Source organism: Lissotriton vulgaris, chromosome 9 (assembly GCF_964263255.1).
Source record: "Lissotriton vulgaris chromosome 9, aLisVul1.2, whole genome shotgun sequence".
Classification (NCBI taxonomy): domain Eukaryota; kingdom Metazoa; phylum Chordata; class Amphibia; order Caudata; family Salamandridae; genus Lissotriton; species Lissotriton vulgaris.
In genome coordinates, this window is record NC_141697.1 from 126,025,490 (window position 1) to 126,051,653 (window position 26,164).

General features: G+C 46.2%; 1 protein-coding gene across 1 annotated transcript in view; it reads left to right on the forward strand.

Annotated features, from left to right (window-relative positions):
* PLEKHH1 (pleckstrin homology, MyTH4 and FERM domain containing H1) overlaps positions 1-26,164 on the forward strand; it is a 301,189-nt gene that overhangs the window by 238,077 nt on the left and 36,948 nt on the right. The window contains exons 24-27 of the mRNA XM_086937161.1: positions 6,663-6,804; positions 17,741-17,883; positions 19,514-19,643; positions 21,734-21,820. Of these exons, the coding sequence (XP_086793287.1) occupies positions 6,663-6,804; positions 17,741-17,883; positions 19,514-19,643; positions 21,734-21,820 (502 nt within the window). The remainder of the gene's footprint in view (positions 1-6,662; positions 6,805-17,740; positions 17,884-19,513; positions 19,644-21,733; positions 21,821-26,164) is intronic.

Below are 26,164 nucleotides of genomic sequence, written 5' to 3' on the forward strand. Positions count from 1 at the left end.
TGTCGAACCGAAAGGCAACGTCCAAGGCGTCGAGAGGAAGTCTGCCGCGCCAAAGACTAAGGTGAAGGTGGTCGATACTGGCGCGTCGGCGCCGAAGACGGTCGACGCCGGCAGGGGCCTTGTCGACCCAAAGAAGGCGGGCAACGAACAGAAGAAAACTCTCGGTGACGCCAAGAAGCGGCTCGATGACCCGAGGGTCCTCTCTGCCCCGCGTCCGCACGACAAGGCCAAAAACGCTGCGCCTTGTGAGTCGACTGCGAAAGTGGCCTCGAAGGACCCTCCTCCGAAAGCGTCCTCGAAGGACTCCGCAGAACCAGCGCGCCCATCCGCCGCGTTCACCAAAAAGGTGATGGACTCCCTCCAGCGCATCAAAGACGGCACCGCGGCGGTCGAACCGGAGGACCCTCCGCCTGCGAAGCCTGTGCAGAAACCAGTTAAGGCGTCCACGCCGATCCTCTTTACGTTGCCACCTAAGACGGCACCGAAGGCTTTCGCACCGAAGGCAGTGGCTGGCGTGCCCGAACCGGTCTCCTCGGCGCCAAAAGCGTCGCCAGTGGTCCACGGCCCGCGACCTCGACGACCTTCTGAAGCGGAAAATCACCCCAGAACCCCACTGGAGTCTTACAAGATCCCTTTCAAGAAGAAGAAGAAGGACTCTGCTTGCTCTCCTGTCTTGGTGGAATCCCTTTCACCACAGACTCATGATGTGTCGCCCACTTACTCCGATGTGGACGCTGGTGAGGGAGATGAAGAGGATGAATACAGTTATCCAGTCTTTACAGACCCTGAGGATACCAATGAGCCCTGGGCAGCTGGTGGTGACCCTGGGGACCCTCATTCAGGACAAGACCCTCAACTCTTTTCTGCAAAGACTTCACCTACAGAAGACTCTGCTGCTTTCAATGCCCTCATTGAACGGGCCGCTGCCAATCACAATGTCCAGCTGCATGCTGACCCTGTAGATGTGGATTTCCTCTTTGACACCTTTTCAGTGTCGGAAAAAACTGTCAAAACTTTGCCTATGCTAAAAGGTGTCTTGAAGCATGCAACTGAGATCTTTAAAGAACCATCCAGGGCAAGGGTGATAAACCCTAGAATTGACAAAAAATACAGGTCAGCACCTACTGATCCTACCTACATTAAAGGACAGTTGCCTCTGGACTCCCTTGTCGTCTCAAATGCCCGGAATAGGGCCAATTCTCAGACTACGGGTGATGCTCCTCCCCAGACAAAGAATCCAAGGTCGTTAAAGCTTCGGGAAAAAGGGTGGCAGCACAAGCAGCCAACATATGGCGCATCTCCAACACACAGGCGCTTCTGGCGCGCTATGACAGGGCGCACTACGATACACTAGAGACCCTATTGCAACACCTGCCTGATCAATATAAGGAAGGGGCTGAGATGCTGATTCAGGAAGGGAAGCTAATTTCTAACGCTTCCATTAAGTGCGCTCTGGACTCTGCTGATACTGCGGCCAGAGCTATAAACGCCAGCGTTATGCTTCGAAGACATGCCTGGCTGAGAATCTCTGGATTTAAGCCAGACATCCAAACCACCATCCTGAACCAAACGGTTAACCCAGATCACCTGTTTGGCCCGGAGGTTGACACCACCCTAGAGAAAATGAAAAAAGACACTGACACTGCTAAATCCATGGGTGCCTTATAGTCCCAGCAGTTTCGGGGTGGGTCCTTTCGTCGCTCCAGCGCTAGAGGCACCTCCAGGGGTCAGCTTTCACAGTCCACGCAATATTACAAAGGCAACACCCAGACTACTTACACCAACAAGAGTCGGGGTGGATATCGTGGCAACAGCTCCAAGGGTAGAGGACGTGGCAACAACAACTCCAGGTCCTCTGCCACCAGCAAACAGTGACGCCTTGTCACTGCCCCCCGACCACACAACACCGGTCGGGGGGGAGACTTCAGCAGTACTTGCCTGTCTGAAAGTCCATCACCACGGACAGGTGGGTCAGAAAACTTATCCAACACGGTTATTGTCTGGAGCTAACATCCACTCCACCCAACATGCCCCCAAGACACCGTCCTATGTCGGACGAGCACTTGCACTTATTGCAGCAGGAGGTCACTGTCATGCTGCAAAAAGGGGCAACAGAGCTCGTGCCTATGCCAGAAAGAGGCACAGGGGTATAATCCCTGTACTTCTTGATTCCAAAAAAGGAGGTGTCCCTCAGGCCCATCCTAGACCTCAGGCCCCTCAACTACTACATCCTGTCGGAGCACTTCCATATGCTGACCCTGCAGCAGGTGCTCCCGTTGCTCAGGCAGGGGGGGTTTCTCGCAAAATGAGACCTATGCACCCATCACACAGGAAATACCTCAGATTCACCATCCAAAACCAACACTACCAGTTCAAGGTTTTGCCTTTCGGTGTCACCACGGCACCCAGGGTGTTCACAAAGTGCCTGGCGACAGTGGCGGCACATCTCGGGAGACAGAACATCCACGTCTACCCATATCTGGACGACTGGCTCATCCAAGCGAAGTCAGCCCAGCAGTGCGCCGCCCACATGTCCCACACCATTCACCTACTGCACGATCTGGGATTCTCACTGAACTACCCAAAATCACACCTTCAGCCCGCCCACATACGGCAGTACCTGGGCACGACCATAAACACTCTGGCGGCCACAGCACAGCCAAATTCAGTGAGGGTCAGCAGCATTCAATCGCTGATACAAAAATTCAGACCTCAACACTCGCTTCCAGCAAGAGTGTTTATGCAGTTGATAGGCATGATGGCCTCCTGCATTTCCATAGTCCCGCACGCGAGGCTACATATGCGCCCGCTTCAGGAGTGCTTAGCACGTCAGTGGACTCAGGCTCACGGGCAGTTGAAGGACCTAGTGTTGGTGAGCGGTCGGGCATACAACTCTCTGCATTGGTGGAATCCACGAAACCTTTGCAAGGGCCGACCGTTCCAAGAGCCTGTGCCACAGATCATCCTGACGACGGACGCCTCTCTCCAGGGATGGGGAGCTCATGTACTCCATTACACAGTGCAGGGCCTCTGGACGCAACAGCAACGGAAAATGCACATCAATGTTCTCGAACTGATGGCAATCTTCATGGCACTCAAAGCCTTCAAAGTACATCTGTGCAACAAGGTCGTGTTGATCCGGACGGACAACATGACGGCCATGTACTACATTTAGAAGCAGGGAGGAGCACACTATCCGCAGCTGTCTCATCTGGCTCAGAGCATGTGGAACTGGTCCATCCAGAGGAACATCTTCCTCATGGCAGAACACCTCCCGGGCAAGGACAATCAGATGGCGGACCTGCTCAGCAGGCACAGCCACCAGATGCACGAGTGGGAGATACATCCATCAGTACTCCACCCGTACTTCCAAAGCTGGGGTCATCCAGAGATAGACCTGTTCGCCACAAGGGAGAACGCAAAATGCCAAAGCTTCGCCGCTAGGTTCCCACACCCACAATCGCAGGGCAATGCGATATGGATGAACTGGTCAGGCAAATTTGCGTACGCTTTTCCCCCAGCACCACTGATACCGTTGGTGGCACGCAAGCTCAGGCAGCACTCGATGACTCTCATCCTGGTTGCTCCAACGTGGGCTCGCCAACCATGGTACACCACGTTTCTGGAACTATCCGTGGTACCGCACCAGAGGCTATGTCTCACACCCAGCCTTCTGACGCAGAGCCATGGCGACATTCAGCATCTAGACCCGCAACAGCTCAACCTGGCGATCTGGCTCCTGAAGTCCTAGAGTTTAGCTATCTGCACTTGCCTTCCGACTGTATGGAAATCATTCGGGAGGCAAGGAAGCCCACCACCAGAGCATGCTATGCGGCGAAATGGAAGCGGTTTGTCATTTATTGTTCAGACCACAACATTAACCCACTAGATGCTTCTATTCAAAATATCATCTGTTACCTTTTCCATCTGTACAGATGTAATTTGGCCTTCGCTTCCATTCGCATACATCTGTCTGCAATGGCCGCTTATCTCCAAAATAGGCCGCACCTCTCCCTTTTCAGGGTGCCTGCCATCAAGGCTTTTCTAGAAGGTCTCAAACGAGTCATTCCTCCGCGGACTCCACCAGTTCCGGAGTGGAACCTCAATGTGGTCCTCACCCGGCTGATGGGTCCTCCTTTTGAGCCACTGCATTCCTGTGAGATTCAGTTCTTAACGTGGAAAGTGACCTTCCTCATAGCGATTACATCGCTACGCAGAGTTAGTGAATTACAAGCCCTAACTATCCAAGAGCCATTTATCCAAATTCATTCTAACAGGGTAGTGCTTCGCACTAACCCTAAATTTCTACCCAAAGTGGTGTCTCAATTCCATATCAACCAAACTATTGAATTACCAGTTTTCTTCCGAAATCCTGAGTCATTGGCGGAGAGAATGCTCCACACCCTTGACGTCAAAAGGGCCCTGATGTATTACATCGATAGGACCAAGGATTTTAGGAAGACTAAGCAACTTTTTGTCGCATTTGCACCGCACCACAAAGGTAACCCTATTTCCAAGGCTGGTATTGCTAGGTGGATCGTTAAATGTATCCAGATCTGCTATCTGAAGGCAAAACGTACTTTCACCATTCCACCAAGGGCCCACTCCACCAGAAAGTTGGGGGCCTCTATGGCATTCCTTGGAAACATTCCTTTGGAGGACATATGTAGAGCAGCCACATGGTCTACCACACACACATTTACAAAGCATTATTGTGTTGATGTGCACTCCAAACAGCAGGCAGCTGTAGGGCAGGCTGTTCTCAAAACACTTTTTCAAACTGCTGCAGCTGGCACGGGCGGCCGCCGCTAATGGAGGGACTGCTATATATTCTATGCACAGATATGAATTCAGCAGCCCACATGCCTCGAACCGAATATGCTACTTACCAGTATGCATCTGTTCTTGGCATGTAGGGCTGCTGACATTCATATCGCCCGCCCTCCTCCCCGGCGCCTGTAGCAGCTGCAGAATTTACACATACTTCTAGCATGGTCATCATTCACTGAGTTTCACTCCATCTTGGCCACAATGGCTAAAAACAATCTGAGGATGGAGTCGATGCCCATGCGCACTGTAGTCCAGGGGAGGAGCCACCTATCTCGTGATACTTCGAAGACTCTTCCAGGACAACAATGTGCAATCATCCGGACCCAACACTAGGCGGCGATCTATGCACAGATATGAATGTCAGCAGCCCTACATGCCAAGAACAGATGCATACTGGTAAGTAGCATATTCGTTTCATTTATTTACGCCATCTACCTTTGTCTTGCTATGGTTGGACTGTAACCTTGTCTTCACAAATCTGATTATTTACTCCCTTATGGCTGCTTTACATCTGCCCCTTGCAGTTTCTCACCTTCAAGACAGTGTTCTTTGTCACCATAACATGAGCGCAGGGTGGTAGTAAACTTCAGGCACTCTGTCAACTCACCAGAGAACACATTCTTCCGAGACAATCTGGTTTTGTGGACACTGGCATCCTACTTCTACTATTGTTGTGGTGCCATTCAAAGTAGGTCAAAACATCACCTTGCCAGCATTCTATGCTCCATTTCACCCCTCCAAGGAGGAGAAGTGACTACATTGTTTGGACCCCAAGAGAGCTCTTAGATTTTGTATTGATTGTACTAAGGAGCACAAGGTGGAAGATCAGCTCTTTGTGGGGTTCTCTGAAGGCAAGGTTGTGCAGAAAAAAACATCTCCCACTGCATCTTGCTTTGCATTAAAATCTACAACGCATTGGCCAAAAATCAGCTTAAAGTTGCACTGCAGGCTCATTCTCCCCAGGCTAAAGCTGCTACCACCGTGTCAGCAGGTGGTGTCACTGTCCTGGACATTTGCCTGGTGGCTACGTGGGCATCTCTCCATATGTTCATGAAGCACTATTGTCTGGACAGTCAGGTTCCCTAATAGGGGATTTTTGTCTGCTCTTTCCTGCAGGACTTTCTGGTTTGAATCCATTCACATTCCCACCTCCCAAATAAATACTTCTTTGGTATCTATTCGAAAGAAGAGAAATCAGCTTCAGTAACACTCTTTCTGGTAGAGACTCTATCTAGCCACTGATTTCTCATCAACCCTTTCAACCTCCCCATTCTGTGATTGGACTCTATTAATTAAAAAGATCCCAAATCTAGGAATCTGAACGCTGGTGGGGCGTGGACTGGCTTGAAAACTACTGATGTCATCGCTCTGGAGTGGTGCCTATCTAGGCTGGGAATGTCCTGTCCGGCCGGAACAGCATCAGTGCAGAGGTGCATACTGCCACCTACTGGTGTGCAGAGGGGCTGCTGAAAAGTTTCCAGATCCAGACTGATGCCTGGGTAATATTCAAAAGGTGAGGATTCTGCGGCTAAATAGTTTACCAGAAAGAGCTTTACCGAAGATAACTAACTTGTTCTTCTGATAGAGACTTCTAGCAGCCAGTTTCTCGTCTTTTGAATAGATGCCAAGGCAAGATTTGAGAAAAACATTAATGTAGACTGTACGGCAGCCCATTAGAAATCCACTCATCAAAGTGCCTTCCTCCATCTTAAAATTGTGCTGCCCGAACATGTTCAAAATAATAATATAGTGTTCCCCAATGCTATTTTGTATGCTTGTGATTGTACTACACAGGATCTTTGTAACCTCATTTGATTTTCGTTTTGTCATAGAATGTACTTTAGAGCTCAAGCGAAAGGTGAAACCGATCGAGAGCGCCTTCTGATGGCTTCTCAAGTGAGTGATGAGATCACCAGCGGGAGGTTTCCTGTCAACAAAGAGCTCGCTCTGGAAATGGCAGCCCTGATGGCACAAGTGAGTAGCTTCACACAATAAAGGCATATTTATAAAGGATCCATGTGCTGCGTGCCTCGCTATTGGCTATTAAAGAGAATTGCCTTCTTCGTTACACTACTGGCTTTTCTGTTTTCATATTTATCGAAAAATTTCCCTTAAGGTCGTGAAAGCGTGTCTCATTTATGCTTGCCCTCTGCTCAACTCCTACAGGCATTTTATTGTTACAATGATTGCGGTGTCTGTGGCAGGCCAGTGCTGTCGCAAGACTTTCATGCTGTTGCATTCCATGGCGTGGGTCAGGATTGCTAGGTGGTGGACAGGCAGATTACGTTAAAGTGCTGAGAGATGCAGGTGGAACAAATGCGGCTCTCATAAACAGCCAGGACACCTGGTTATGTGGTCACTACTCATCAGGCCTGACAATTGCCATGCATCTGGTGTTAGAATAACGCATTTCCGATCATTTTCTCAAATTATTGCAAAGCCAGAGATAGTCAGTTTCAGTTTCTCTCTATGCTAGGACGGACGGCATAAAAGCTGAGCTTGAGTGCTGTTTTTTAAATGCCACGAGATGGCACTAGTGTACAGCGGGAGGTATAGGATTCTAAATATATTATGGCATGGAAATATCCTGCTATCACTGTAAGCCAAACAAACGTAAGCGATTTGAAGACCAAAACAGAAAACTACACACCTGCCTAATTCATGTAAAAAATCACTCCTTGCTCAAACCATAGTGTGAGAAAGTGCCTCTCTTGCATGGTTAGTCCCCACTTTTAGCCTGGTTTTGATGTGGATTCAAATGTAGTGCACAGGGTCCCTGCCAACCAGGTCCCCTATGCCAGTGCTCCTTCCCTAAAAACCAATCCCTAATTGGCACTTCTGCCCTCTGTAAATTCCTATAAATGGTATTCTAGGGCCTTGGAGCTGAAGAGTGCCCCCTGGGACACCCCTCACAGATACAATGCCACTGCAGCTTGCATGCCCCTGTGAGGGAGAAAACAAACAAAGTCGACATGGACACGCTTCCTGGGTGCAATGCCAGCTAACACTGCCTGAAGGCATAGGTAAGACACCCCTCTAGCAGGCCTCACAGCCCTAAGGCAGGATGCACTATACCACAGGTGAGGGGATATCTGTCTGAGCAGATATGCCCCTACAATATTGGGGTCCATTTACGTAATATTACAAATTCCAGTGAAGCCATATAGAGTACATGGGTTGGAAACTCGACAACTTGAGTTCCACAGCACCATGATGTCTTCACTGAACACAGGAGTGTTTGGTACCAAACTATTCCTCTCAATAAATCCACACTTATACCAGTGTGGAATTTATTGTGCCATGTACCCAGAGGGCACCTCAGAGTTGCCCACTTAATACCTGCCAACCCTGGTGTGGTCTCTGACCGGCTGCAGGCAGTCAGCCACCCCCAGACATGTTTCTGGCCCCCTGGGTAGAGAGCACCTGCTCTCTGGGACCGGAAACAGTGCACATCCTGGACAGAGGTGTCATGCCTCCTCCTCCAGGATGGACCAGTGCTCGAATAGGGGAGCTTCAAAGGCCCGCCGCCTTTGAAGGCGCGACCCCCAGCTGCTGCTGCTAGCAGCAAATGGCAGCCCCCGGTTTACACCCCCACTTTGAACAGGAAAACCGTCGGGAAAACTCAAGAAGAATAGGAGATGTGCCCACCTCTGCCAACTCCATCCCTAAGGTGGGGGAGGCGAGGTTAAGCACATCTTTCAGTAACCGCCTTCTTGATGATGGGGGGGCCCCTCCAATCAGAAGGCTGAAGATGTTGACTGCCGTGGCCCCAGCCCTACAGGCCTGTCTCCAACTTCTGCGAACCTGCAATCTGTCTTGCAGCCAGCGACCCCTGAAACCCGGGGAGGACTGCTGCCGTCGAAAAAGTCTCAAAACTCCTGCGGACAGCAGACCTGTACAGAAGAAACCAACTCCAAGGAATTCGAATTTAGGCGCATCCACGTCTCCTATCCACTCTGCACCCAAAGCCCACGGTATGAGTGGCTCACCTGTGCAGTGAAGTCTTCCTAGCGATCCTGGCCTAGTGTACAACGGTGGCTGACTGCTCCTGACCCCCACGACGACGCCTGCAGTGTGAATCCAGAGGCTCACCCCGAGTGCGACCAGCTCTGGTAAGAAGACTCCAACATTGAAAGGCACCCTTGCACCTGAAGCCCCTGGGCCTTTGTGAGCTGAACAGACGGTGCCCCTACGACCCTCTACATCTCTGCTTACCACTGCTATCGTCGGTTGTCTTGCTGCAACCTCCGGTGCCACGCCTTCAGCCTCTATGCGGAAAGAAGAATCCTCAATGAAAAGCATTGGGTGCCCAACATCCAAATTGCACCCTGCACGCAACCAATCTACTTGCAAGCAGTGTGGACCCATACACCTCCATTGGAAAGCATTGGGCCGAACTCCGATTTTGACCTCTGCACCCAGCCGCCCCTGTGTCGCTGGTGGTGTAGTTTTGGTACTCACCTGACCTTGGCCCGTGCTGAGTATTGGCTCAGAAGAGTGGGATTCTAAGTGCAGAACTTAACTGTATGACCACAAAACTGTTTTCCCTTTAGGATAACAGTGTTGAAAAGTTTTTAAGTTTCGATTTTTCCAAGTGAAAAGTAGTTTGAATTAAAAACGGACTTATCTTATTATGAAGATCTTGGTCTTAAAATAAAATCCAAACAAAGTATAATTTTCTAAAATACACCTGGATCTCCTACTTGAGTCGGGTGCCCATTATTGATCACCGTTGTGCAATAAATGTCATAAGCTCCTTTGTGTTGGACCTAAGGCTGCTCGCCCACACTACCACTAACAGAGCACTCTGGGATTGACATTGAGCCCTGTACACATTTGGGGAACCCTTGGACTCTGTGCACGGTATTACCACCTAGTGGTAATATCAGATACAGAGCCAGCTTCCTACACATGGTATCAAACAGATGTGATGTCCAGCCGCAAAACTAATCTTCTAGATACATGTTAAAAACTGGGTCAGTTTAAACTGCAGTAAAACAGGCACCTCATTAGAGAACTGTTCAGGGAGAAGATCCGCCCTGTGACCCCTGTCCCATACTGTAGTCGGCCTCGGGTCCCATGTGGCCTGGAGCCTGAACAGACTCTGTCAATTGATCAAGATCTGATTATGCTATTATTATGATTGATTGTCAGCCAGGGAGGTGCAGGCTGGCCAAGGCAGGGAATCTCTGTTTAAGCTATTGGTTCTCTGTAGTTCTGTTCAGCAACAGGTGTCTGACCTAAGCTGTGGGCTCTGCCATGCTACTAATAAGTGTGGGAGACATTATACTGTTTGCGAGAAAGTGTCACTCATAGTCGTTGAATGTCACTCATAATTACACTGAAAGCATGAAAATGTTACACATAAGCAATCTGAAAACTTGGCAGCTATGACTAATGCTGTGTTAATAAAGAGCTGTTACACACAGAATACTGTGTGAGTTTCCATGTTCCCTCTACAGTCCAGAATTGATGAGTCTCTTGTTTCATAGACATGCGCCCTAATATCAGATGAGCTTAATATTCTCATTGGGGCAGTGTTCAAGCCCTGAACACTGAGGTAGCACCCAAATATATATATATGTATATATATATGTGTATATATATATATATATATATATATATATATATATTTTTTTTTGCTTTCCAAACAAATAGGACACCAGTCCCAGTACTGCTAAATTTTAAGACCAAGTTGACTAGGTACGTCTGTTTAATCCTAGTCAGCGCAGCATGTGAAACTTCCGAAAGAAACTAAAAACAGTTCTTTTCCAGCAAGCATGGGGTGTTCTGTAACTTTTTATTAACAGTTGTCCTTCACAGTACCTGATGTTTGGACCCTGACCCTGATAAAGCGCTTAGAGACCCCTGGGTTATAACGCGCTATATAAGTCGAATAAATAAATTATTGATTATATAACATAGGCACGGCTGAAGGCATGCTTTAGACCCACCTATTAAGAGCTCTAGCGTGGGGCTGCCACATAAATACAAGACAACCAAAGATGCTGGATCTCAACCTGGTCCCTACACCTATAGAGTGTGTGCTGGAAGTATTTAAAGGCAGCTGTTGTAGATTAGTTTGTCTCCTTTTGATACAAATGCAAGTATCTCCTGGAGTAAGTTATACTGTAGACTCTTGCTCATCAAATGTTGACCTGCGAGGTCGTCAAGTTTGGCTGCGTGAATCTTTCTGGATTCACTATGCTGTGCATTATTCCGCGGTCTAGTGGTTGGGTCCGGAATTGTAGTCTTTTCTTTGTTGTTTTTTTTTTTTCGTAGCCCAGGTGGGCGTCGACGTCCCACCTTTTGGTGTCCTTCCTGTGACATCAGCATGCTTCCTGCGGAAGCTCCCACGCTTGGGCGTCATCTTCAGATTCTTTTTTCTGCCGTAGGGTCTGGATCGTTCCCGAGAGGGCTCCAAAGATTTGGAGAAAAGAAAAGCCAAAAGCCAAGTTTTTGGGAAGAAAAAAAAGTTGAGAAGACGGAGTGAGACTACATCATCGAAAGGGACGACGAAGGAAGAGGATCTTAGAGGAACTTCGACGTCCAGAGGAGAATGCGCAATCAGGGGGCCCCCTGAACGCAAGAGATGGACAACACACCATTCAAATTCTGCCGGAACTGCCTCCACAAGTACGCGCAGAAAGACCAACACCCAGTTTGCAACCTCTGCCTGCCGGTCGACCACAAAAGCAGGGACTGCAACGCCTGCTCCGCCTTTACGCCGAAGACCCTTCAAGTGAGAGAGAGGCAAAGGAGATCTAAATTCACCATGTAGGGCAAGGGCCAACCACGGACCACGGACTATCGACCGACGAGGAGGAATACGTCGCCAAAAAGACAACGGCTACACGGTCGTAGAGACCGATAATAAGAAGACTCCAGAAAAGGTAGGAGACTCGACGCCCCAAAAAGGCCCGAAAGACTCTCGACAGTCTGCCCAAGACTCTCGAAAAAACGAGGGCAAGGCCCCGAAAGCACCGACGCCGAAAACTTCGTCGTCCGCAGCAACATCCAGGGCCAGCGGATCCTCACAGAAGTACTCCCAGGCGCCGAAGGACAGCAACCAGCAAAGGTTGTCAAAAAGCGTCCACGAAAAGGAACGCTCGACGCCGAAGACCTCTTCGACTTCGACGAAGGACACTCGACGCCGAAACCTGTCTCGACGCCGAAACCTGTCTCGACGCCATCTTGCCAGACAAAGAGACCGGCACAACCACTCGACGCCGAACAGGCTGCCGAGATGGAAAGAAAGAAGAGAAGACTCGAGGCAGAGATGGAGAACATCCTGCAACGAAAGAAAGAATTCGATAAAAGGATGAAAGTGTATACAATCCCGTCAAAGCCGAAGTCACCGGGGGTCGAGTTCGTCAAGGAAGAAGAAGAGTTCGAGGTCGAAGAACAGTCAGAAAGCCAGGAAGTTCTGGAAAATCGCGACGAAGAGACCCCCTACTTCGAGGAGGAGGAAGATGACGACCAGAGGACATTTCTGGGCTCGACATACTCGGACTCACAGGACACAGAGTGGCAGGACCTCGAAGCCGAGAGTCCAGAAGAGGGGGTGGACACAATCCCTGGGAGGCCCTCTCCGCCTGACGACATTGGACTTTACAATGAAGTTGTCAAGAACGCAGCATCAGCGTTCAGAGTAAACCTCGAGGAGGAACAGCCGAAGTCGGATTTCCTCGTGGAAACACTGCTCCCGATACAAACTAGGAGCCAGTACCTGCCAATGCTCCAAAGCATCAAAGGACAAGGGAGAGAGGCCTTCAAACAGCCTGCAACTTGTAAACCCGTCACACCCAGGACAGAGAAAAAGTACAAGCACTCCCCCAAGGGCCCACCATACTTCCTGGGAACGGTCACTGCAGACTCCATCATTGCGGCAACAGCAAGGAAAAGGGCCAATGTCCCTACAACATCAGGACCACCTCCAGACAAAGAGAGCAGAAGGATGGACCTGACAGGGAGAAAGATCGAGAGGAATGCCGCAACGCACTGGCGCATAGCTAATTCCAACGCCCTGCTGAACAGGCACCAACACCAGATCCTGGACGAACTGGGCCAGTTAGTCAAACACCTCCCACAAGAATACCAGCAAAGAGCTATGCATCTGGTAGAGGAGGGGAAGAACGTGGCAAATTCTTGCCTAAAAACAGCACTAGACGGTGCAGACACATCCAGCAGACTTATGATGCTGGGCATCACAGAGAGGAGACAAGCCTGGCTCAGAATATCAGGCTTTAAACCGGAGGTGCAACACAACATCCTGAACACCCCGTTCAACGGTGAGACACTGTTCGGAGCACCAGTGGACGAAAAGCTCACCCAACTGAAAAAGGACAACGACACCGCAAGATCCATGGGGGCCTTGCAATTCCGAGGCACCACGAGAGAAACCCCGTCACGGAGACCAAGCAGGAGAGGGGGAAAACAGCTGGTTTCCACCAGTCCCACCAGGGTAACACCCAGACGCAACAAGGCCAGCAAAAACAACACTGGCAATACCAACAGAGGGGCCGGTCCTTTCGTGGGAAAGGGAATGGACGTGGAAACAACAGAAGAGGTGGACAACAACCCACCTCCAAGTGACTCGGCCACGCTACCAGTGCACACCCTTTGAAAAACTCCAGGGGTGGAGCACAGATACAACAAAAAGGAGTGGCTCAGACTAAACATCCAAGAGCACGTAACACCGGTGGGAGGAAGACTGAACCTTTTCTTCCAGGAGTGGAAGAAAATAACTACAGACAAATGGATTCTCAACACCATACAGTACGGATACTGCATAGAGTTGGAAAGAACACCACCAAACAGAAAACCAAAAAGAAGAGCACTAACAAAGAAGGAACTAGAGCTACTTCAAAGGGAAGCAGAAGAACTCCTGCAGAAGGAGGCTATCGAGCCTATACCTCCCATAGAGAGGTACAAGGGGGTGTACTCTACGTACTTCCTGGTACCAAAGGTAGACGAAACAATGAGACCCATCCTGGACCTAAGGTTCCTCAACAAATACATAAAAATACAAAAATTCAAAATGACGTCCCTGCAAGAGGTCCTTCCACAGATACAAGGCGGGGACTTCATGGTCATCATAGACCTCAAAGATGCCTACCTGCACATCCCAATGAACAGGCGGCACAAACATCTACTAAGATTTGTCATCAACACAGATCACTATCAATTCACCGCACTGGCATTCAGACTGAAATCAACACTGAGGGTATTCACAAAGTCCCTTGCTGCAGTCGCAGCACACTTAAGGAGGGAAGCGATCCACGTATACCCTTACCTGGACGACTGGCTAATAAAGGCAAGGTCATACAAGACATGCAAACGGCACACACAGCGAGTGACAGACACACTGATGGCTCTGGGTTTCTCCATCCACTGGGAAAAATCCTCAATGAACCCAGAACGAGTAAAAATGTTCCTGGGTGCACAGATCGACACAGTACAGGAGAAGGTGTTCCCCAGCGAGAAGAGAACGCTGGCACTGTTGAAGGAGGCGTGCTCTGACAGTGAGGACGGCGAGCAAGATGATGGGCATGATGGCCTCATGCATACACATAGTGCGAAATGTACGACTCCACATGAGACCACTCCAGGAGTGGCTACAGACCCAATGGTCAGAAGCTACAGGTTGTTGGGAGGACCTAGTGGTTGTAACGCACGCAGTGCACGAGGAGATATCATGGTGGAACAAAGGAAATATAACAAAAGGGAAACATCTAACACCACCAACACCAACTGTGACCATCACCACAGACGCATCTCAGAAGGGATGGGGAGCAAACATGAAAAAACTCAGAGTGAGGGGTCTGTGGACACCAGCGGATGCGGTCAGACACATCAATTACTTGGAACTAAAGACCATTTTCCTTGCACTAAAGGCATTCCAGTCGAAGGGTTTACAACCAAACAGTGTTGATCCAGACAGACAACACAACAGCGATATTCTACATAAACAAGCAGGGAGGAAGACAATCAGCCCCACTGTCAGAACTAGCTCAGGAAATATGGAGATGGGCCATCCCACTAAAAATGGATCTACTGGCGATTCACCTGCCAGGGAACGTGGAAGCGGACTGGCTCAGCAGACAGACATTGGCTTCCCACGAATGGGAGCTCAATGCCCAAGAGACAAAGAGACTGTTCGACAGGTGGGGGACACCATCAATAGACCTGTTTGCAACACGCCAGAATGCAAAATGCCAGCACTTCGTATCCAGGCAACCAGGGGAAGGGTCACGGGGAAATGCCCTATGGATAAGCTGGTCAAGGACATTTGCTTACGCTTTTCCGCCGATCCCCCTGATACACAAGGTACTCAGCAAGTGCAGAACGAGCAACATAACCCTGATACTGGTCGCACCACAGTGGGCCAGACAGACCTGGTACTCGCAGATTATGGAGATGACACAGAGTGCACTACACAGATTCGAGAGAAGGAAAGACCTACTCTCCATGCAAAACGGAGAGGTGTTGCATCCAGAGCAGGAAAGCCTAAGCCTGGCTCCTGAGGACATAGAGTTCGCACACCTTAAATTACCTGAGAGCACCCTGAGGGTACTTCGAGAGGCAAGAAGACCTAGCTCACGGAAGTGCTACGTGGCCAAATGGAAGAGGTTCACACTATGGTGCAGAAAGGAAAAACTGCACAACAAGATGACAAGAGACTCAACGGTGCTTAAATACCTCACGCACCTCCTCGAGGCCAATCTGAGCTCATCCTCGCTAAGGGTACACCTGGCAGCCATAGTCGCTTACACTAGAGGAGAGACAGGAAAAAGCTTCTTTACTTCACAAATTGTAAAAAGATTCTTGGAAGGTGCAAAGAGGATCGCACCACCAAAGAGGTTACCATCACCAGCGTGGAACCTCAATCTGGTACTGACGGAACTCATGAAAGCGCCCTTTGAACCGATCCATAAGGCCTCCCTACAAATGCTAACTTTGAAAACAGCTTTCCTGGTGGCAATCACCTCGCTGCGCAGGGTGAGCGAACTATAGGCGTTAGCGCTACAAGAACCCTACATACAAATCCACAGCGATAGGGTGGTGATGAGAACAGACCCACACTTTATGCCAAAGGTGGTGTCTAAGTTCCACATTAACCAAACTATTCAAATACCTAGTTTCTTCCAGAAGCCAACGACAAACGCAGAAAGGGCACTGCACACTCTGGACGCCAGACGTGCAGTCATGCACTACATGGAGAGAACTAAGGACCACAGAAAAACAAAACAATTTTTTGTGTCATTCACAGACAGTTTCAGGGGAAAAGCAGTTACTAAGGGGACAATTGCACGATGGATCGCACAAGCAATACAATTCTGCCACAAACAAGCTGGGCAAGAACTAGCAGAGGGGTCGCGGGCCCACTCAACCAGGAAAAGGGGAGTGACAATAGCCTTCCTGGCTAACACTCCCATTCAGGACATATGCCTGGCCGCAACTTGGGCTTCAGTGCACACTTTCACAAAACCCTACTGTGTGGACATACAAATGAACAAAGAAGCACAAGTAGGACAGAAGGTGCTTCAACACATATTCAAAAATCAACGCTCATCTTCCACCCAGCCACCACAATGATAACAAACCGCTACAAAGTCTATGCACAGCATAGTGAATCCAGAAAGATTCACGCTGCAAAACGAATAGTTTCTTACCTGCTGGTGTAGTTTTGCAGCTTGAAGTTCTTTCTGGATTCACTAGCGAACCCACCCACCTCTGCCAGAAAGATGAGATTGGAGAAAGAGATGGTAAAAACGTGAAAAGACTTGAACAGACTTTTGAAGGAAAAAGCGGTAAAACAAACATTGCCATACTATTCGGAAACAGAACACAAACGGGAAAAAAAGAATCCGAAGATGGTGCCCAAGGGTGGGAGCTTCCGCAGGAAGCATGCCGACGTCACAGGAAAGACACCAAAAGGTGGGACGTCGACGCCCACCTGGGCTACGAAAAAAAACAAAAAACAAAGAAAAGACTACGATTCCGGACCCAACCAGTACACCGCAAAATAATGCACAGCATAGTGAATCCAGAAAGATCTTCTAGCTGCAAAACTACACCGACAGGTAAGAAACTATTCGTTCTCCAAAGTAGCTTAACATGAACCCATTGTTCCTGTGCAGCCGAATCCATGCTTTTTTTGTTTCCTACACTGAAATCTTTACACAATTAGACCTTGTTGAGAAGGGAATAACATTTGACTCACCATTGTAATAACTCTTATAATATTATAATCAATCTTATGCCATTCTCTGTGACCCACCATTCATCTGACAGCTTAAGCTGACTTTAAATTGCAACAATGATTATTAGTTGAAGTGGAGCAACAGAGCTAGCAAGGTTATGTGATGGCATCGGGCACATGTAAGTTCTGTTCGTGCACTGAATGCGGGGATGATTCACAAATATATGTGCACAGGTATGCACAGGCAAATTTGCGGTGTTCCTCCCAAAACATTACAAATACAGTAGTCCTCTGACTCCTAGGGAAAAGCTTGCTCATGTAGGAAGGGCTTGCACCAGAGCACACACTTGCAGTCAGTTCTGCGGACTCTTGGTGGTGCGAGTAGCAGCATAGAGTACAAATCCATCTCGGGCACAGTAAGCGAATGTATTTGGAGGAACATGTAGAAATTGAAATGTTCAGGAGTTGCTAATGGAGATCATTAGGAAGTAGGCAGTGGTCACAAAGGAGAACATTACAAGTTTAAAGGAACACCTTGAAGAAAAACTGCTACTCCAGATGAAACCTAGAACAACCTGAAGATAACACACCTTTTTCTATATATTAATCATGTACTCGTACTAGCAATACAACCAAGAAAATGTTGAAAGCACACTTGAAATATAAGATCCGGATCTTGCATAACAATGTATATGTATTCCTCAGGTAGAGCACGGTGACCTTGATCGACCAATCCCATCAAGCCCTGGCGGGACAGCACATTCCAAAATGGGGCATCTTCTCCAGCAGGTCCTGGATAAGTACTACCCGAAGCGATACAAGCAGAACCTCACTCATGAACAAAACAGGTTGGCTATACAATTGCTTGTTGTGCATACCTGACTGATTGCTAAAAGACTTTGTATGAGTTATCAATGAAATGGTAAATCCCTTATGTAATTGGCAACTACAGTTGTTTGCTACTGTAACCTCACATTTAGATTTGCAATTGGATCTTCTGACTCACCCATCTCACTTTCCTGAAGTCCCAAACATCTTTCTTTTGCATGTTTTCCACATTACAATACATTGGTATGTCATATATATTCCGATTAACCCCTTCTGTGCTGATGACGAGCCTAGGCTCGTCGTGCAGCACAGTGCTCGTGTGCTGGTGACGAGCCTAGGCTCGTCATGAGCCGTGGAACGCTCACACGCGGGGCTAATTTCCCCGCTGTGCTGAGCGTTCCATTGCGCGGGCGTGGTCATGACGAGCCCAGGCTCGTCACCAGCACACGAGCACCGTGCTGCATGACGAGCCTGGGCTCGTCATGAGCACAGTGGCGCCGTGCGCGGCCCCCCTCACCCCGCGCTGTGGGGAAATTAGCCCCGCAGCGAAGGGGTTAACGTTATTCAACATCATACATTGTCTAGTTATTATTATTATTATTATTTTGTGTACTTGTAAAGCGCAGTCCTGTCACCCAAAAGGCATCCTGGCGCTTAGTTGCCCAAGGCCTGATATATTGAGGTATTTCACCCTCACAAATAAGGTAAGTAGGAATCTAGGGAGTGATGGCTACTACAAGCACCCACCCACGAAAGAGGAAGCCCACTGTTATTCACAAACTATACTTTTGAAGTTACATCAGCCTGAAAGATGACAAAGCAGCAGTTCATGTACTCCAACCAGACCTTGGAGTAATTCAAGCACCAGACATAGGCACTCACAAGTGTTGCAACACACTGCCATAAAAAACAATGGTGGCAGGTACTTAAATGAACACCCCATACGATATAATGTTTCATTAATTAATTTTGATTACATATATATATCAAATATCAGTTAATTACAAAACAATTATAAAATTATTCAAAACATTTCATTTTTTAAATTATACACACAGCAAAATGTATTCCTAATTAAAAATGTTGCAGTGGAGGTGTTTTAAAAAAACAATTGTTAGGAAATATTTATAAATTAAATACATATATTTTAATTAGTCCATGCTCTAAAATGGTGACCCGCAAAAAAATGGAGATGTACACCTGGGTGCAGTATTATATTCATGCACAAGTAAGCCTATACATGTAAATGTGCCTTTGTGAATCAGGCTCACAGTTTGAAATATTGCATTCTATAGGTCAGGGTAATGCTGAATTAAACCGCTAGCACTTTACATTTCCTTACTATATGATTAATTTAGACTCTGTGGCATAGCATTATATTCATCCTGTTACTTGATGTCATTGCAATTAAGTTTTCAGCACAATTATTTTTCTACATGGTGTAGATATCCTCCAGTTACCTCATTATTGAATGCAATTTCCATGCCTAAGTGCTGTTTAGGTGCAGAGATTGCTTTGTGAATATAACCTAAAGTCCTTCATCTCTGGCACCCCTTTTCTGGTCTAGAACATGTATGCTTTTTTCATTCAGAAATGATAAAATAAGAAGAAGAATCCTTCAACTAAACATGTGTTCTCTGTTCTTTTAAGGCGACTTGCGGACAGACTGGCTACAAAGTGGATGATTTTGAGAGGATGCTCAGCACCAGAGTGTATTCGGATTTACTTAACCGTGGCACGTAAATGGCCGTTATTCGGTGCCAAGTTGTTTACAGCAAAGGTATATGCAGTGTTATTGTGCTACAGAATTTATATAGCTCTTCTTACACCGGGGTCAATTCTCCAATTTGCATCAGGGTTGTTAGCTACTTTATTACATAAACAGTGCGCCTACTGTCCTGAGGAGGAAACTGTTGACCAGCGCATACACTTGCTGGAATTGCAATTGCATTGACCTTGGGAGTATGGTCAGAGGCACATAGTAAAGTGTAGGCCATGCTCTTCAGTCATAAAGGTGAAGGACATTTTTCTGGTAAAGATTGAGATGGGACATAGATTGAGATTAGAGGAATCTGGTTACAGCAAGGCATAGATCACTTCTAAGAACTCTGCTAAATAGCTGCTGATTGTGCTCTCGTCCACTGCAGATGGGGCCACATCAGAAAAATGACTGCAAAAAAAAATTGGGTACTCCACAAACATATAATGAATGTGAGCTTTGCTCACAATGTTGAAGCATTGACTGCTTTCTCTGCAGCCGTTTATGATACTTGTAATTGCAGCACAACTCATCATTAATTTATTTTTATGTATGTTGCAGTTCAGTGCTTCATTTGATTCTCCTACAGGTTCAAAATCCACTTCTGGCATAAAAAGACTACAGAGTTTTTTTTGCCAGAAGTGGATTTTGAATACAGACGTATGAATATGCATACCTTCCTTATAAGATAGGAATTGTCATCAAAATATATGTAAAGTAGTCCCAGATTTTGTCAGTAATGCAGTCCATTGCATGTGTTTAATTTCCAATCGTTACTTGTATGTATGTGCTATCTGTATAGTGTAAACCTAGCCGAAAGGCTACGGAGCAGTGTTCAGGGTCAAAGGTAAGAATACAGTTAACAAGTGATTGGTGAGGTAGCTGGTTTCTGGGAGCAGAATTGTAGTTACTGCATCTTGACGTAGTGTTTTTAAGAGGTATGTCTTCGACTCTTATCTAACTTAGAGCAGAAATGGGCGGTCCTGATTGATACATGGCTGTTGTTCCAACCCTGGGTGCGTAGATGTTCTTTTGACACTTCTTTGCTTGTCTGTTGGTATAATGCCTGATGGTGTGCAAAGAGCAAACTGAGATGGTGAGCTTGTCAGTGTCATAGGTGGGAGTGCCGGCTGTGATGGCAGCTGGTTTTGCAGATGGTGAGGACCGGAGTCAGTGCAATTCCAACAGGATGTGGGTGAAATTATCCTATTTATTCAGGCCCTGGACGAGACATGCTGCCTCATGTAGGATGCCCTTATGGGAGCCTGTGTGGACGGCCAGCCCTAGACGAGACATGCTGCCTCATGTAGGATGCCCTTATGGGAGCCCGTGTGGACGGCCAGGGATCAACGCATTACCACCATCCAGATGCAAGAGAACATGGTTCAACAGCCGTTCTGAAGTCACTTGTGACAAGAACAGTTTGACTTTCTTTAGTAGAAAGTGCTGGTACAAGGCCGTCTTGCTGAGAGGTCCAGCAGCATCAGGAAACAGACAATTTTCATCTTTGAACAGCAAGGTGCTGTCTAGGATGTGATCAATCTTGTAGTTGATCCTAGAAGATTTTTTATTTTTTTGGGTGATATTGCTGATGAAAGTTACATGAGTAATGGAATGGTAGTTGGCAAGGTCATCAGGTCTAGTTAAGGTTTCTTTTGGAGTTGGAGAATATTGCCTGTTTTGAGAGCTTCTGAGAAGAGGCCTTTAATGAAGGAGGCATTGACAGTGGTGAGTAGGGATGAGAGCTTCAACAGAGAGAGCTTTGATAAAGGATGAGGTTAAGGCATGATCTTTGATGGTGACTTGTAGGGAGTTGAGTAGGTCAATGAGTTCTGCAAGAGATAGGGCATTGCAGGATGCTCAGAGAATGGGTGGGTCTAAGAGGTGGAGCACAATTCAGCTGTCTATATGCTGTTTAATCTTTTATATGTTTTCCCCTAAGTAGAGGTTGATAGTGTTGTATTTGTCTGTGGAGTGTGAGATAGTAGGTTCAGGCAGTGCCTGATTGTCTCAAAGAGCATGATGCTTTAGGTGGCAGCTTCATTTATGGATGTATTTGTTCAAAGCACCATTAATGGGCACATATAAACAATTTCTCTCTCACCTCCTAGACAATACCATCTTCTCCCCTGGAAGATAATCTGGTGTGGATGGCAGTGAATGAAGATGGAATCAGTTTACTGGATTACAGCTCAATGGTACGGAACACAGAAATATGCATGTTATCTTAACATATGCACATATTCCCTCTTCTCGCTCTGTGCTTCACTGCTACATAATGCTAGTCTCCGAAGGCATTTGTCCAATTAACTTATAAGGTCTTATCCGGTCCTGAAATGGGGAGGAGCCACAGTACATACATTCTTTTTTACTTTTTTGAGCATTATCCCGCCGGTTATATATTTTGGAAGTCTGCCTAATACACTCTGACAATAACATAATTGCTCTAACTCTTGCGGTTACATAATCCATGAGTGCTTATTTTAAAAGTAAGCCTCTTTCGTACCGTGCACCTCTGCTCTGCCTTGGATGTCAACCAGCAAGTTGGGACACTGCAGATGTTTACAGAGGGCTAGCCGATGAGGCCCGATAATAGTTGTGCTACAGGGGAACTCTTCCAAAATGAAAATATTGTTTCTTAAGTCAGGGCCACTCTTCTGTTTCACTCTTTCACAAGAATCATTTTATCTCAGTTTGTAGTGTATTATAAATTTCAGTACAGTCGGTCTTGATGGATCAACAAATGTAATTGATTTAGAGTTGCTGGGGGTTCCTCCTAAGAGCTATGGGTTCATTGAATAATTAGAGCGAATAATTCCTATGTAATGATTCCTGTGCAAAGAATTTGAAGGATGGAACAATAGTGTATTCTTGTGGAAAATAAACGAAAAAGATAAGGCAAAGTTCAGGGGTGCCTGCTTTCATCCATTTTCAAAGTAGACTGTTAGTTCAAGGAGGCTCAGAAGAGGCAATAAGAATGTTTTCACATTTGCGTTTCTTTTACCTTTTTGCCAAGATTCAGTACAATCCAAATTTAATTCAACAGAGCCTAGGAAGGTCTTAAAGCCATAAAGTAGCAATAGGCCAAACTTGGAATTAAAAACTTTTAATAATAGTCTTAAAGTATAACCACTGTAGTGATTGACAGATTTTGCTTGACCCATAACCATAGCATTACATTTACAGTGACTGATTCTAGATGCAAAGACCTGTAAGTCAGAATCATTCCTAAATTATAATGCCTTTTTCAATTTTTTGACCATTGATGTAATTATAAGTCACTCCACCTGGAATGAGGAAAACGTGTACCGGTCAATAAAAGTTTATGGAGCCCTTTTGGGAGCCGAATAGTGGGGCTTTTTTCATTCTGTTCTCCACTTGCCCAGACCTGCACTCGATTTTACAGAGTGAATTTCCATCCAGTAAAATCAGGTACTGTTTTTCTACACCCAATAATCCTGGATACGGGACCTCCAGGCCATTTGAGATCGGGCTCCGTGACATATAAAATATCAGTTGCTTGTTAAATGTTTTCATAAACAGAAGAATGTCTTTTGACGTTAGCGTAGACTGTTATTTATTATGTGTATGCAGTGTGTTGTTCAGTTATGATGCCTTTGCTTATTGTCCCCAGAATATGCAAATGGTAGTATATTTGGCAAAGTAGAGGGACTATTCTATTTAAATATTAAAATGTACCATACAGTTAAGGAACCATGTTGTGGTTGGCATCTGACATAAGCATACGTGAATAGGGAGCTGCAAATAGTACTGGTCAACTTAGCCCAAGACGTATTGCTGTTGGAATGAGACCTCCAGCGCCTGTAAGACTACATTCAGTGTGCCATTGTTTGTACATGGGAAGCGTTCATGATTCACGTGCATTTAATAGGTAGCACTCCTATTGCCCCAGATTGAGTCACTGAATATTGTCAACCACTAAAACAATTGGTTCTAAGGCAGAAACAGGAATCGGCTAGTGCACTATACCAAACCTGAAGTGGCTAGGTAGGATGTGTTTCCCAAAACCTTTAGTGGATAACTTCATCACTTCTGGAAGTCTGGTGGTATCGAGCAGGATGTAGGCGAGAGCATTTAACAGCTGGCATTTGTAATAAAAAAAATAAGTGTGTCTATGCCTGCTTTGTAGACTCTAAGTTACATGTCGAGTGGTGCAATGTCCCCTGTTAATGGTAACAAACCATATTGGCAATCATAATTTCCTAATACTATGACACTTATGATGCAGGTTCTAGTGTGGCACTAGGACCGAAAACGTTTAGATGCTAGATAATGTACTTGCCTAGTCGTCTGTTTTCCTTTTCTTTTCTTTTTTATCACAAACCGCTTTTAATGCAGTTAACCACATAAGACTTTTTTCACCCACCTGGGCAGAGTGGGTATGTCTGGACACAGGAAGAATATTTTTTTTTTATTTTAAATTGATAATATTCCCACGCTACATAAGTTTGGTCAGGATGGCAAAAGATTTGCTATACAGGCAATTAATAAATACCTGGACCCCAAGCAACATTCCTATTGCATCGGGCCAACCCATTAGTTCTTTTTACCTTTTAACTTTTTAATATCTTTCATTTGAACTTCCGAAGACCTGTCTAAACAAAAAAAGAGTTTGGGCAGCTCATTCAGCCTAAAAAAAAACCTTTAAGAGCAGAATTCCTTCTGTTTTCCTCTGAAGACTCTCTTGGGACTCCTCTCTACCTGCTCAGTCCTCTGCTCCGAGTATCCCATCACCTGAGCTTCCTCAATACAATTCATAAGGCAATTTCCCTGCTCTCCTAATATGCAACACTTCAGTGCCTTTTGATGCACCCAAGTTACCTTTATGAGATGATAGTAAAGCTATAATAGAACTGCTATCCCAATTCACCATTGTGAAAGTCACATTAAAAACCTAAAAATAAGCCTCATTCTTTGCTCTGTAATTATGAAACTCCACTCTATTGTAATGATGAAAGATGCGCAGTCAGGGTCTTGTAGATACACAAGTATATTTATTCTTAAGTTACAGGAAGATGGTAAGTTCAATAAGTGCCATTAGATGTCCCTTAAGTTGCCCCACCAGGAGCAGCCTCCTGGCTGCTCAGCCATCCAGATCAACTGACACTCCACTCATACAAACACACTCCAACATTCTACATGACCTCATCACAAGCTGAGCAGGTAGGCAGAGAACTACTGAAAGGAGAGTGCAGCAGGTAAAAGGAAGACTACAACACATCTCCCCCATTATAATATGAAAAAACAAACAGAAAGTGTGAAGCTGTTAGACACACGTTAGAGCACAGAGGGATGCAGTAAAAAGAAAGGGTACATCACCTCCGATTGCTGTGAAAACCATAACAAACAAATGCAAGGAAGGAGTGTAGTGAAACAACAAATAAGAGTGAGGAAAAAAATGCATGAAATAAAACATACCACACATCTCATCCTACCCCCTTGATAACACCATGAAATAAAACATACTACGCTTCCTACCCCCTTATTCAAAAATGCATAGAGATGGTAAAACACATATATGGCAGAAAAGAGGATGCACTACAAAAACATATAATACACCCTACTCTCAGGTAAAATAAGGAAAACAAGGAATGCAAGTCAAAAAGATACAATCAAAAACTACATACTGCGTTTCCAAAAACAACACACCACACGGTGTACCTAAAACGCCACATGACAGGTCCAACACCCATAAAAAAAACTATGGGTAACTGTAAATCCAAAACTAACCAATAATGAGTACTTAAAACTCAAGGGAAACACATCATGAGTTATTCTAACTCAAAGCAAACGATTTATAAGTCACTTGAACTCAAGATAAGCATATTTTGAGTAACACTAACTCAATGGCAACAAATGTTGGGTATACCTACACCCAAAGGAAAACATAACATGGGAAAAACAAAACCCAAGGTAAACAAAAAAATTTGGGAATTACTACACCCAAAGGAAAACAAAATTATGGAAATCGCCATGCCCATGGCAAACATCTGATAGGTTTCTTTAGACCTAAGGCAAACAGATTTTGGGAAACTAAACCCAAGGAAAACAAAATATGGAATACTAAAACCCACGACAAACTACATTAAGGAAAACTTTAAACCCATGACACACACGTACAACTGAATAAGGGACACTCCACCAGAGTCAAAGGAAACACCACACACACATACCAACCACAACACCAGAAAACAAAAGACAAACTACAAATGACCAGCAAAAATAAGAATGTCTAATGCTCCGGTGAGCTGTCTCAAACAAGGAATGTAGTAAATACAGGAAGATTCGCAACGTCTTCCATAAAAACCACATCATTCCGAAAAAATACTCCACCCAACGTTAAAACAAGCATACAACTGTAACATGCCCCCATCCAGATGTAAAAATCACAAGGTATGTAGTAACAACAAACTAAAACAATAAACGTGGTCACCGTAGTCTAAGATAGATGAGCGATACCTCACCCGAAAGTCCAGTCCATTTGTAGATGAGCGATACCTCACCCGAAAATCCAACACTTC